This window comes from Sorex fumeus, unplaced genomic scaffold (genome assembly GCF_029834395.1).
Source record: "Sorex fumeus unplaced genomic scaffold, SorFum_2.1 ptg000079l, whole genome shotgun sequence".
Classification (NCBI taxonomy): domain Eukaryota; kingdom Metazoa; phylum Chordata; class Mammalia; order Eulipotyphla; family Soricidae; genus Sorex; species Sorex fumeus.
This window is the reverse complement of record NW_026606136.1, coordinates 3724394-3738691: the sequence shown is the minus strand read 5'-3', so window position 1 is coordinate 3738691 and position 14298 is coordinate 3724394. Positions and strand designations below refer to the sequence as shown.

The 14298-nt window shown below is 40.8% G+C and overlaps 1 protein-coding gene across 1 annotated transcript in view; it reads left to right on the top strand.

The window, feature by feature from the left end:
• The window catches only part of UHRF2 (ubiquitin like with PHD and ring finger domains 2), an 87552-nt gene that overhangs the window by 33606 nt on the left and 39648 nt on the right, over nucleotides 1-14298 (top strand). Inside the window, exon 4 of the mRNA XM_056130574.1 lies at nucleotides 9338-9556. Coding sequence (XP_055986549.1) covers nucleotides 9338-9556 — 219 coding nt within the window. The remainder of the gene's footprint in view (nucleotides 1-9337; nucleotides 9557-14298) is intronic.

Sequence of the window (14298 nt, the reverse complement as noted above, 5' to 3'; positions counted from 1 at the left end):
ATTCTTGGGTGTTAGTCTCCTATTTTGTTACTCTATGTTCCCCAGATGAATGCAATCTTTCTATCCCTCTCTTTCTGACTCATTTCGCTTAGCATGACATTTTCCATGTTGTACCACTTGTATGTAAATTTCATGACTTCATCTTTTCTAACAGCTACATAGTACTCCATTGTGTAGATGTACCAAAGTTTCTTTACCCAGTCATCTGTTCGTGGGCATTCAGGTTTCTTCCAGTTTCTGGCTATTGTAAAGAGTGCTGCAGTGAACAAACAAGTGCAGATGTCACTTCAACTATACTTTTTTTTTTTCCCCTTTATTTTATTTTATTTTTTTTAAAGTTGTAGATTTACAATTTTTTGTGCTTTGGTTTCAATTATACAATGATCAGATACCCATCCCTCCACCAGTGCCCATTTTCCACCACCATGGATAATATCCCTCCCACCCCCATGCCCCAATCCCCCCTGTCTCTGTGGCAGGGCAATCCCCTGTGTTCTCTCTCTCCTTTTGGGTGTTGTGGTCTGCAAAAGAGGCATTGAGTGGCAAACATGTTCAGTCCATAGTCTACTTTCGACATGCATCTCCCCTCCTGGGAGGATCCTTCAAACATCCTTTATTTGGTGCTCCTTCTCTATCTGAACAGCCCTTTCCTCTAGGATACCCGGCTGGCCTCTAAGTTATGGAGTAATCCTCCTGGTGCTGATATCAGCTATTCTTGGGTATTAATCTCATACTTTGTTACTTTATATCCCCCAGATGAATGCAATCTTTCTATGTCTATCCCTCTCTTTCTGACTCATTTCGCTTAGCATGATACTTTCCATATTGTACCACTTGTATGTAAATTTCATGACTTCATCTTTTCTAAGAGCTACATAGTACTCCATTGTGTAGATGTACCAAAGTTTCTTTACCCAGTCATCTGTTCGTGGGCATTCAGGTTTCTTCCAGTTTCTGGCTATTGTAAAGAGTGCTGCAGTGAACAAACAAGTGCAGATGTCACTTCAACTATACTTTTTTGCTTCTCTAGGATATATTCCCAGAAGTGGCATTGCTGGATCAAATGGGAGCTCAATTTCTAATTTTCTTTTTCTTTTTGGGTCACACCCGGCAATGCACAGGAGTTACTCCTGGCTCTGCGCTCAGGAATTATTCCTGGCGGTGCTCAGGGGACCATATGGGATGCTGGGAATCGAACCCGGGTCAGCCGCCTGCAAAGCAAATGCCCTACCCGTTGTGCTATTGCTCCAGCCCCTCAATTTCTAATTTTTTGAGAATCATCCATACTGTTTTCAAAAAAGGGCTGAACCAGTTGGCATTCCCACCAGCAGTGGAGGAGGGTCTCCAAGGGGATCTTTTTTAAATATTCAGTTTATTGCACTTGGTTAAAACTTTTAGTTACAAAAAAATAGTCTTTTTAATGAGCTATCTGTTTATATTTTTATTTTATTATTATTATTTTGCTTTTTGGGCCACACCTAGCGATGCTGAGAGGGGTGTTGGACTACACCTGGTAATGCTTATGGGTTACTCCTGGCTCCGCACTCAGGAATTACTCCTGGCAGTGCTTAGGGGACCATATGGGATGCCGGGGATTGAACCCAGGTCGGCTGCATGCAAGGCAAACACCCTACCTGCTGTGCTATTGCTCCGACCCCGAGCTACCTGTTTTTAAACATTTGCAGGTCTTGGTATATCCCAACACTAGAGTTTGAATGTAGTGTTAAAACTCAACAAAAATTTGCTGTTTTAGTCTAAATTCCAAGAATTATGTATACCTTTTAGAGTACCTAGACTGCTGAGAGTCTCGTGTAAAGTTATTTCTATATTCCTGAGATAAAATAGTACACTGAAAATGAAGTAGGAAATATGAGGCAACCTGAGAATAGATTAGTATGGCTCGAATTGAAAAGGTAATATTGGTATGTAAAACTAAAGGCAACTAAAGATTTCTAGTTAGTCATGGCAGATTCACACACACACAAATCCTCCTGTTATTTGTCGGTTGCCTCGAGCAGGCCCCAATAACGTCTCCTTCATCCTAGCCCTGAGATTATATTCAAGGCTCTTCAGGAGAATGAGACCCATCATTGTTACTGGTATTTGGCATATTGGGTACGCCACGGGGAGTTTGCCATATTTACTTCAACTCTTTAAACTGTACTTGAAGACAGTTAAAAAAAAATCATGTTTTAGAGCTTAGTGATAATACAGCAGGAAGGGCATTTGCCTCTCATACACCCACCCGTATTCAATCCCTGGCATCCCATGTGGACCACCAAGCACCATCAGGAATGATTCCTGAGTGCAGAGTCAGGAGTAACTCATAAGCATTACCAGGTGTAGTCCAACACCCCTCTTCCTCCATTTAAAAATTCATGTATAAACCCTCATGTCTAAAAAGTGGGGTAAGATACATATGAGAAATAAAAAAAAAAACACTTGGAAGTTAAGCTAATGAGTACATGATACCTTACTACTAGACCAGAGTAAGCAGAAACGTAAGGGTGAGAAGCCAACAACATGTAAGCAAATAAAGTGGCACTAAAGAACTTTTGGAAGACTTTGGCCTTTGATTCATCAGGTTCTTTGGAGGTAGGCATATAGAATAAAACTATCAGAAAGCAAACTGTAAACAACAAAAATGCTTTAATAAGAGGATTGGTTAATTTACAGGAATAAATCTTTTAACCACCCCACCCTAATTAGAACCTAAACCAAAGAAGTAGATGTGATATTTGGAATACAGGGTTCAGGGGGTAGTATCATATTGTATTCCCATCATTAATATCACTTGATCACTTGACATCCCGTTACTTAATGATTTGCTTGAGCGGGTGCCAATAACGTCTCCATTCGTCCCTGTCTCGTGCTAGTGTAGACCAATGGTGTCTGCAAGTTCCAGGAACATGAAGAGCCTCAAACCGATCGTTCAGGGTTTTGATAAAGTCTGACCATCTCATAGGTGGGCGGCCACTCGATCTTTTGACGTCCCGTGGAATCCAGTCTGTAACGGCTCTGGCTCTAGTCCAGTAGTCGTCTCTAAGTCGCATTATGTGTCCAACCCATCTGATTTTCGATGCCTTGGCAAACGAGACAGCATCCCTGATTTTCGATCGTCGATGGAGGTCGGAACTCCAGACTCCTTCTCTCACTTGAGTGAAGCATGACACTCCAAGCATAGCTCTATCTATTCCTCTTTGGGAGACTCAAACAGCATTCTCATCCTGTTTTCGTCGGGCCCAGGTCTCTGAGGTATATGTTAATGCAGGTAGAACAGTGGAATCTAAGAGATGTGCCTGGAGCTGGAGGTTCTTCATCCTCTTAGCAATTTCTTTGACACTCTTGAAAGCGTTCCAATCTGCTCTCTTCCTCCTGCGCAACTCAGGTGCCAGGTCATTCATTATGTTGACTTCTCGACCTAGGTACACATAACTGTTGTATTTGGAGATGTTCATTCTGTTGAGAGCGAATGGAACATCAGGAATGACTATGTTTCTCATGAACATTGTCTTTGTGAGATTCAGCTGTAGTCTGACCTTTCCACTCACGGTCGAAATCGGTCAGCTTTTGTGCCACTTGGCTAATGTTTGGTGTTATTAGAATGAGTCATCAGCGAAGTGGAGGTGGTGTAGTTGCCAACCATCTATTTTCACTCCCATTCCTTCCCATTCCAGTTGTCACATGACGTTCTCAAGGGTGGCACTGAAGAGCTTTGGTTAAATGGTATCACGCTGCCGAACCCCTCTCTTAATGTTGATGATCACTTCCTTGTAGAATGGTGAGATCCCATTAGTGAATTCGTAATACAACTCATGGAGGATTGAGTCTGAACGCCCTGTTTGGCTAGAGCTTCCATGACTGCTTCAGTCTCAATAGAATCAAAGGCCTTCTTTAAATCAATGAACGGTAGACAGAGTGGCATCTTGAACTCCTGAGAAACCTCAATGAGCTTGATTATCGTGTGGATACGGTCGATCGTTCTGAATCCTTTTCAGAAACTGGCTTGCTCGCATGGTTGTCCTTCATCTAGTCTTCTGCCAGTCCTATTCAGGATAACTCGAGTGAATAGCTTGTAGGCGATGGACAACAGGCAGATCGGGCAATAGTCGCCAGTGTCATGGATGTCTACCTTCTTGTACAGTAGAACAGTCCTGCTGGTTTTCCACTGGGACGGAACCTTGCATTCAGACAGCTAGCATGTGAAGAGCCGAGCCAGTGAATTGATGAGTACTCACAGCAGGTTCTTCAGGTGTTCTGGTCTGACCTTGTCTGGGCTGGGTGCAGTTTGCTTCTTTACTGATGTAATGGTGTGTCGAATTTCAGAAGGGAGAACGTTGGGAACAGTATATCCATCCTGCGGAATTTGGTATGTGGGCAGGTGGACGTGACTATCGAAGAGGTCCAAGTAGAAGTCATGGATAATCTTCTCATCTTCTCCATTGCCCTTCTGGAAGATGTGATAGATCCATCAGAACGTTGGAGGGCAGTCATCTTGGTCTTGTAGTTGGCCAAGGACAGGCGGGCATTGTGAATGATTTTCCTGGCTTCTGCTACATCGACCAGCACTGCTGCTCTTCTGTCTTTGAGGTCTTCCTTGATCGCTTCTCTGCACTGCTTTGCAAGTTCAGGCGTTTGCTTGCCCGAGGCTTGCGCCAAGCCACATTGGTGAATGAGCTCGAGAGTTTTCGAAGACAGGCATCTTTTTGTGGCTATCTCTCTCCGTGTTCCTCACACAATCATGGAGGTGCTGAACCAGTTGATCGTATTCTTTGTCAATGTTGTCAACGACGGCATCTTTCCATGTTGCCGCAATAGTGTCAAAGAGCTCCCAGTTGGTAGTTGTTCTGGGAGTTCTCTTCTTAAACTTTGCAGCCCTTTCTCCCTGCTCCATGAAGTAGAATTTTGCACAAAGGAGATAGTGGTCCAATCCCATTTGGAATTTTGGGACAACAGTGACATTGGTCAGGCAAAACCGTCGATTGAATATGATGTGGTCAATTTCATATGATGTGGTCAATTTCATTGTGTAACCGTCCACCAGGAGACTCCTATATCCAATATTTAGATTTGACCTACTGCAACTGTGAGTTTCCATGGATGGTCTTGGTCAACATGATGAACTCAGACAGTCTCTCACCCTGTTCGTTCCATTTTAGGCCATGGGTCCCAATGTGGAGTTTTTGGTCTGATCTTCTCGGTCCTATCTTGATATTAAAATCACTGACAATGATCTTATAGAAGGTGTGGTCTTCTTTAGAGAACTTCTCCAGCTCCATGTAGAACTTCTCCATTTCTTCTTCATCGTAATTAGATGTTGGTACATAGACAATGAAGATAGAAACTGCTGGCAGTAAACCACATCTATTCAAGTGTAATCATCCGATGTGGGTTTTTAGGCATTTAAATGAATCAATGCTCATGGCTAAGTTCGTGTTAACAAGGACACAGACACCATCGATGCCTCTTTTGTCGCATGTTCCGAGGAACAGTTCTTCTCCAGTGTTGAAAATGGCGTGATGTGGTTGATGCCTTCTTGTCTCGGTCAGACCAATGACTTGGTTTAGACACTTTGGCAAAAGTATTATTTGCATTGTAAGGAGTAACCCAAAAGGTAGAAGAGCTGAGGTCAGGGTGATAGTACAGAGGGTAGGGCATCTGCCTTGCACGGGGCCACCCTGGGTTCGATCTCTGGCAACCCATGTGGTATCCTGAACTTGCCAGAAGTAATCCCTAAGTGTTAAGCCAGGAGTACATCCTGAGCACTTCAGAGTGTAACCCCAAAGCAAAAAGAAGAGTTGTGCTTTGACAGTCTCAGAAATGCAGGTCTTCTCTAAGGGTTATACCACAGAGAGAGAGACTTAGTTACCAGGCGGACACATGTTAAGAGCAATTAGGAATGACTCCTAAATTGAGAATGTGCAAATTTCCTCTAGAAAATAGTGTTAGCAGTTATGGGGTGGGTGCAGTGAAGGTGGAGGTTTCATAATGAATCCTTTGAATTAGATGCTTTTGAGACTTCAGAGTTAGAAATATAGTTGGAATATGAATCTTAGCACAAAGTTTTGGGTTAGAGCAATGCTTCCAAGTTATGACTTCATGTGATAAGATGTGTAAAGATGCCCCAAGGAAAGAAAAATAGAATTTGAAAACCTGACAAGTTTTGACTTTGGTGAGGAAAGTGGATGTTTCCTATGTTTTCTTATGTTGAGACATGTAATACCTGAAGTGGGAGACGTACAGTGTAGCCTCAAGTGTAATTGTGGGACCTCTTCTGTTTGCTTTTAAGGTAGAATTCCAGGGGATTGCTGAGTAATGTGTTTTCTGCAAGATTAAGTAGGCCAGTTAAGTTTGGGAACCCGGTTCATGTATCTTTCAAAGACTTTCTATTCTATAATTTGATATTCTATAATTCATATATTCAATAATTCTGTTCTGAACTCATAAAAATTTAGTTTCAGAACAGTATTAGCTTATTATACCAGTATTATACCTTGCTGTGGTATATAAAATTTTTAATTTTGCCTTATTACAATAAACATTTTATATACAGTTTCTAAACCTTATTCAAATACTCTGTTCATAGTATTTCCATTCTTCTATGGAATTTTTGCAAACCCCGGCAAACATTTCTTCATTTAGTTGCAGGGTCTTTATTTTACTTCTGGGGAAAAAAAAGGATAGGAGGTAGTTAGTCTTCATTAAATATTTTTTACACATGATTTAGTTTGTTTCTCAAAGATGTGCTATATTGTCATTTAAATCTAGGTTGACTGAAAATAGAACATAATTTGAGTCAATATATCATGATAATAAAGGAATCAAATTTTTGTATAAGTTAATGGGAGTCCATTAAAAATGCTTTTGCCTAAAGAAAAGATGGGTGGGAACATTTAGACGGACAGCTATTGGGGTCTTTTGTAGAGAAAAAAAAAACATTTCCTCATGGAACTTAGGCATGGAATGAGTGCAAAACTTACTTAGTGTTAAATATCTTTTCTTTCCAATGTCATATCTGTGTGAAGACAATTTGCTTTACTTAACAGCCACTTCATCACTTACTGTCTGAGCAGAGTTTGGTTGATTATTTGGAAGGTTTGTGGTAAAAGAGAATTGTGCAAGTGAGGGTAAATGAATCAGATCTGCTCTGGGTTTCTTGCCAATATTTTTCTTTTCTTCAAGTAAAGTAAAGTAAAGTAAAGGCCCTCCCGTTGATCGTCGATTTGCTCGAGCGGGCCCAGTAACGTCTCCATTGGAGACTTTGTTGTTACTGTGTCTGGCATATCGAATACTCTCGGTAGCTTGCCGGGCTCTCCGAGAGGGGCGGAGGAATCGAACTCGGGTCGGCCATGTTGGCCGCGTGTAAGGCGAACGCCCTACCCGCTGTGCTAAGAAATTTGAGTAAATTAGGTGGTTGAGTAAAAAGCCCTACCTAAAATTAATAATTATTTATTCAAATGAGTTAATAGTGTAAGAGTTTTAGGCTTACATGGTACTAGTTTAATTTACAAAAACCTATTAGTTTCTAAAGCTGCATTTCGTGTTCATTCACATTTTGAACAGGTCATTAAGTGAAAAGCTAATGACCTTTGTACTGTAGCACTTAATTGTTATGTTTCCTATAGCACAGTAAATAATCAAACATGAAGATGTTTTAGAATCACTGAGGACATCTGTGAAATGGATTACGGAATCTTATTCCAAGTTTGACTCAATAGATTGAAAGTGGGGGTTCAGAATTTGCATTTTAACATATTTCCAGATGCTGCTGCTGATGCTATTTTGAGGACCATACATGAGAACCACTACCAAAGCAGACTGACCTACCCAAGTTGATTGAGCTCACCAAGAGTAGAACTTAGTTATTACTCCTTTATTCATTTTTTTTAATTACTACCAATCAATTCCATTTTGTTTTTGTTTGGGGGCTACACTGCTTAGTGCTCATGACTTCCTCCTGCCTCTGTGCTTAGGTATCCCTCCTGGCACTGCTCAGGAAACAATGATCTGGGGTGGTGCAGTATATCACAATAGAGTTGGCTATGCACATGGCAAGTACCTTACCCCTGCATCATATCTCCAGCCCCTACGAAGCAATTCTTAAAAGTGACAGGGCCTCGACCAGACTGTTAGTACAGAAGGTGTGCTTTCCTTACTTATGGCTGGCCCTAGTTTGGTCCCTCACATCGCATATGGTCCCAGGAACACTGCCAGAAGTGATCACTGTACAAAAGTATTAATTTTACAGGACAATTATCAACTATTCTATTACTCTTAACTGACCTTCTGACATTAGTCCTGAGGAAGTACTTGAGGTTCTAATTCTGGTCAGATAAAGGTTTTTATTAAGCTTACCTTTTTCTACAAGTAAAATAAGGATTCCATTAGAATTCTTTTTTTGATTGAGGATGGGGGTTGGGCTAAACCCAGTGGCTCTCAGGGCTACTCCCGGCTCTACTCAGCAGAGATACTGATTGTGCTCAGGAGACCATATGCAGGATCTGCCACATGCGAAGCAAGTATCTTACCCCCAACTAATCAACCCCTCTGCTATGATTGTTGCACATGGTTTCACGTTTTGGTGCATTTTTTTAAAAAAACCCCCCATCTTTTTTTCCCCATTACTAGGGTGCGGCTGTATGCATGAACAAGAGTCTTTCCTTTTCTTTCTAAGTAATGGATGCTACTGAAATGTACCAAGTTCATGTCCTTGTTTTGTGTAGAACAAAAGGTCAAATTTAGGGAGCTAGTCCCAAGTTTAGGGAGTCAACATCTAATACTAGCAAAACAATTTTTAAAGTAAGATTGAGAAATTGTAGCATAAGAATGTGCCAATCCCTATACTCTTTAATTAAACTAGCAAAGAATACGCTAAGATTTTAGCAAGAATTGTTTACTCTGGCAGTTAAAATCATTATTATGTCTATTTATGTATCATTAATAATAGAGGTTTCTTGTTCAGAATTTCAATGGGTGGCATCAGTAGCTGTCTGAGTAGACATACTATGTTCTGCAGATACACTCCCTTCAAAGTAGATAAGATTGTTGTTTTTACACATAGAAGTTAACACTTGCACACAGTACAAGGTTTGAGGAGAGTCACTTCTCCAAGACTGAAAATGGGGGGAGATTTTCATGCTCATACTTAACCTTCATGTGTAGGTATCACATTAGAGGGAAGAAGTACATCTGCGACATAAGGACCTTCCCGTTTTACTTTTTTTATCCTAGATGACTAACTCTAAACATAGGGCTTTTTTATGCATTGCATATCATTTTGTCTTTGTTGAGAATCTTTAGCAATCAGTGTTCTAAGATTCTTTTTCTTTTTCCTCAGATATCCAGAAAGTGGTACTGTAGAAATAAATGTCAAGGATCTTCGACCACGAGCTAGAACCATTTTGAAATGGAACGAACTAAATGTCGGTGATGTGGTAATGGTTAATTACAATGTCGAAAGTCCAAAAGATAGAGGATTTTGGTTTGATGCAGAGATTACTACATTGAAGACAATCTCCAGAACCAAAAAAGAGCTTCATGTGAATATTTTCTTGGGGTAAGATTCTCTTCACTGATACCACCTACTTATTGAATTAATGGGTTTGGTTTTTGCTTTTGCAATTCCAAGAATCATTGTGTATGCTCGAGGCCACTCACACTCAAGGCATGTGATCTCTCCACTCAACCACATCTCTGGACCAAGACATGCTATTCTTAGAAATTAAGTTTATGTTCCTTAGTTTAGCTGTAGAATCTGTCAAAGATAGAAATTTAGAACCTTTCAAAATAAATTCTTTTAACTTTTTCTCATGAATAGTCTATAAATTTCTATGGCTACTATAATATTAGAAATATTATTTGAAACATCTTGGAAATTATATCCCCAGTTGTAGGGGTGTTAAGCATGTGCTCTACCTCTGAACCACATCCTCAGCCTGTAAATAATATTTTATTAGAAGTATCCAGCCTTCCAGTAGTGAATATCTACAAAATTAAGATTTATCTGCTGGATTTGTTAGATTAACTGACGTTTTTCTTCAGTTATTTTCCTTAACTTGTAGAAGTAATATACTTATGAAGATAATAAACAACATACCTATTTCTGTAATTAAATTTTGTCTTGCCTTAGCCCCTTGACTACTATCTCTCCAGCCCTCTGTCATTATTGCAAGTATTTCCTCAAATGGCTTACTATGATGCATTGACACACAATTATCTTTATTTTTTTTCACTTATGTACATAATTATCAACATCTCTCTGGTTCTTCTAAAGAGTATATTTATCTTTTTGGAGGGCAGGGGTACAGGTTGAGTGGCATATGAGTATCTCTGGCTTTAGGAACTAGAACTCAAAGTGAGTATAAATTGTAGATAATTCACATGGTCCTCCGAACTCCACCAAAAGTGATCCCTGAGCAGACAAAGAGCCAGAAGTAAGCCCTGAGCATTGCTGAATGTGAACCCCACCCCCCAAAAAAAGACAAAACAAAAAATAAAATGTTTTGTCATGTAGGGCATTTGTCTTATATATACATTGACCAGGGTTCCATCTTCTGACACACACGGTCCTCTGAGCTCCACCAGGAGTGATCCCTGAGCAGAGAAAGAGCCAGAAGTAAGCCCTGAGCATGGCTGAATGTGAACCCCACCCCCCCTCCCAAAAAAAGACAAAACAAAAATAAAATACTTTGTCATGTAAAGTACTGTGTTCTTTTTTTTTTAATTGTCCCCATGGCTTGGTGTGTATTGTATACTAGTTTTGTAAAGTGTATCATGCATAGGAGTAAAATTGCTGACTTGTGGAATCTATACATCTTCACTTTTAGTAGATAGGAGGAAATATTCAATTGATTATACCAGGTTACAGCTACTCGTGATGTGTTCGATATGCCAAACACAGTAACAACAAGTCTCACGATGGAGATGTTACTGGGCACACTCGAACAAATCGATGAACAACGGGAGGACCAGTGCTACAGTGCTACACTTCACAGCAGTATGAAAGCTGCCATTATAGTGCATTCCCCTCTGTCATTAATTTTGTCAGACTTGGGGTTTTGTTAGTATATAATAAAATAGTGAGGGATAGTGAGTGCTGGAGCAATAGCACAGCAGGTATGGCGTTTGCCTTGCAAGCAGCCGACCTGAGTTCGATTCCTTCGTCCCTCTCAGAGAGCCTGGCAAGCTACTGAGAGTATCCCACCCTCACGGCAGAGCTTGGCAAGCTCCCCGTGTCATATTTGATATGTGAAAAGGAGTAACAAGTCTCACAACGGAGACGTTAATGGTGCCCACTTGAGCAAATTGATGAACAATGGGAGGACAGTGCTACAGTTCAGTGAATAATAAAATAGTATCATTCTTGCTTTGATTTGACTTGTCAAGGAATTGACTACTAATAAGATTGAGAACCTTTTTTTAAAAAAATATTTTTATTAGTGAAACACCATGAGGTACAGTTGTAGACTTAGAAATTTTTGTGCTTGGGTTTCAATTATACAATGATCAAATACCCATCCCTCCACCAGTGCCCATTTCCCACCACCACGGATCCCAGTATCCCTCCCACCCCGCATCCTCCCCATCCCACCCTGCCTCTGTGGCAGGGCATTCCCTTTTGTTTTCTCTCTCCTTTTGGGTGTTGTGGTCTGCAAAAGAGGCATTGAGTGGCAATCATGTTCGGTCCATAGTCTACTTTCAGCATGCATCTCCCCTCCTGGGAGTATCCTCCAAACACCCTTTATTTGGTGCTCCCTTCTCTATCTGAGCTGCCCTTTCCCCTAGAATGCCCGGCTGGCCTCTAAGCCATGGAGTAATCCTCCTGGTACTGATCTCAGCTATTCTTGGGTATAGCCAAGTGCAGATGTCACTTCGACTATACATTTTTGCCTTTCTGGGATATATTCCCAGGAGTAGTATTGCTGGGTCAAATGGGAGCTCAATTTCTAATTTTTTGAGAATCGTCCATACTGTTTTCCGAAAGGGCTGAACCAGTTGGCATTCCCACCGACAGCGAAGGAGTGTCCCTTTCTCGCCACATCTGTGTCAGCATCGGTTGCTTTTGTTCTTTTGGATGTGGGCCAGTCTCTGAGGTGTGAGATGGTATCTCATTGTGGTTTTGATCTGCATCTCCCTGATGATTAATGATGTAGAGCATTTTCTCATGTGCCTTTTTGCCATTTGGATTTCTTCTTTGAGAGTTTCCGAGAACCTTTCTTTTTTTGGGGGGTGCTACACCCATATGTACTCAAGGGTCACTCCTGGTACTCTACTCCAGGGTTATGCCTGCAGTGTTCTAGGGACCTTATGTTATATCCAGGCTTTGAACCAGGTTTGTGGTTGTAGCTGTGTGCAAGGAAAGGCCTTAAGTTGTGTACTCTCTCTAGGCCCCAGAACCTTTCCCTAACATTATTAGCAATTTCAGGGCCATGTTATAAACATTGCTATTTTTTCATCTGTCTGTATTCTGATTTGGGGATTGGGAGGACGTTTTCAGGCTACACCCAGAAGCAGCCACTTCTGCTCTGCAGAGTCACTCCTAGCTCTGTCTGGGAGACCTACTGTGATGCTTGTAAACCAAGCATTTGACCTTTAATGCTCTCTCTCCAGTCTGCCTTTAGGCTTTTTAGATCTCATGGTAGGGGCTTGGCTGTTAGTAGTTACATGTAGAGAAAGTACCTTTCCCCCTCACCCCCAGTATGTGGTTTAATTTTCTGTTATATTTGAATAATCTTAATTTGTTTTTGTTGGTTCTGTTTGCAGAACCTAGGACTTAATGTTAGTTTTCTTAGTTTTGCATTATTATTACTTTTTTACATTCGTGCTATATTTTGCTTAAGAAATCTCTGTGTGTGTATGTGAAATGGGTGAAGGTGGTGAAAATGCGTAAACCTAAAGAAATGAGTTCTGGGGATGTAATATATGAAGCACAGTGATTATTTGGAAATTTTATAGATCAATTCTAAAGTGTGTATAGAACCATGAAAGATCACAAATAACCAGCACATTTCTAAAATAAAAGAATAAATATGTGGACGTTACATTCCCCAACTTCAAGCTGTATTACAAAGATAATAATAATTCAGACAGAAATATTAAAATAAAATGACATAGACCAATGGGAGAGCATAGAGTGTCTAGAAGTAGACTCATAAGTATATGGACATGTAATCTATGATAAAGGAACCAAGATACTACAGTTGGAAGCTGGGGGAGGAACTTTAAAGACATTAAATCACAATTTAATACTGCACATAAAAATTAACTCAAAAAGGATCAAAGATACTGTGTTTTGTCTTTGAAAGACCCCAAACCATCAAATACATAGAAGACAGTATAGATAATATTTTCAAGTAGCCTGACATAAAATGTATTTTGAGGACTCTAGCTTCATTAGCAAGGAAAGTGAAGCAAGATTAAACAGTTAGGTTCATATCAAATTAAAAAGCTTTGATACTGAAAAGGAATCACAAAAACAATGGCAGCTTAAAAATTTCAAATTAGGGAACTGGAGCAATAGCACAGCAGGTAGGGTGTTTGCCTTGCACACGGCTGACTCAAGTTCGATCCCCAGCATCCTATATGGTCCCCTGAGCTCCGCTATGGGTAATTCCTGAGTTCAGAGCCAGAAGTAAGCCCTGTGCATCTCTGGGTGTGACCCAAAACAAAAAAAATTTGGATTAGGAAAAAATATTTAGTCCATTCACATGCATGGCAATGGCTGTGTATCTCGAACATATCACTTCACTTGATCACTTGACACCCCGTTCTAGAACATATCACTTCACTTGATCACTTGACACCCCGTTCTTCATTGATTTGCTCGAGCAGGCACCAATAACATCTCCATTCATCCCTGTCGAGTGCTAGTGTAGCCCAATGGTGTCTGCTCTCTTCAGGAACACAAAGAGCCTCAAAACTATTGTTCAGGGTCTTGATGAAGAAGTCTGACCATCTCATAGGTGGGCAGCCACCCGATCTTTTGACATCTTGTGGAATCCAGTCTGTAACGGCTCTAGGCCAGCAGTCGTCTCCAAATCACATTAGGTGTCCAGCCCATCTGATTTTCGACGCCTTGGCAAACGAGACAGCATGCCTGATTCTTGATCGTCAATGGAGGTCTGGATTCCTTCTCTCACTTGAATGAAGCATGATACTCCAAGCATAGCTCTATCTATTCCTCTTTGGGAGACTCAAACAGCATTCTCATCCTGTTTTCGTAGGGCCCAGGTCTCTGAGGCATATGTTAATGCAGGAAGAACAGTGGCATTGAAGAGATGTGTCTGGAGCCGGAGGTTC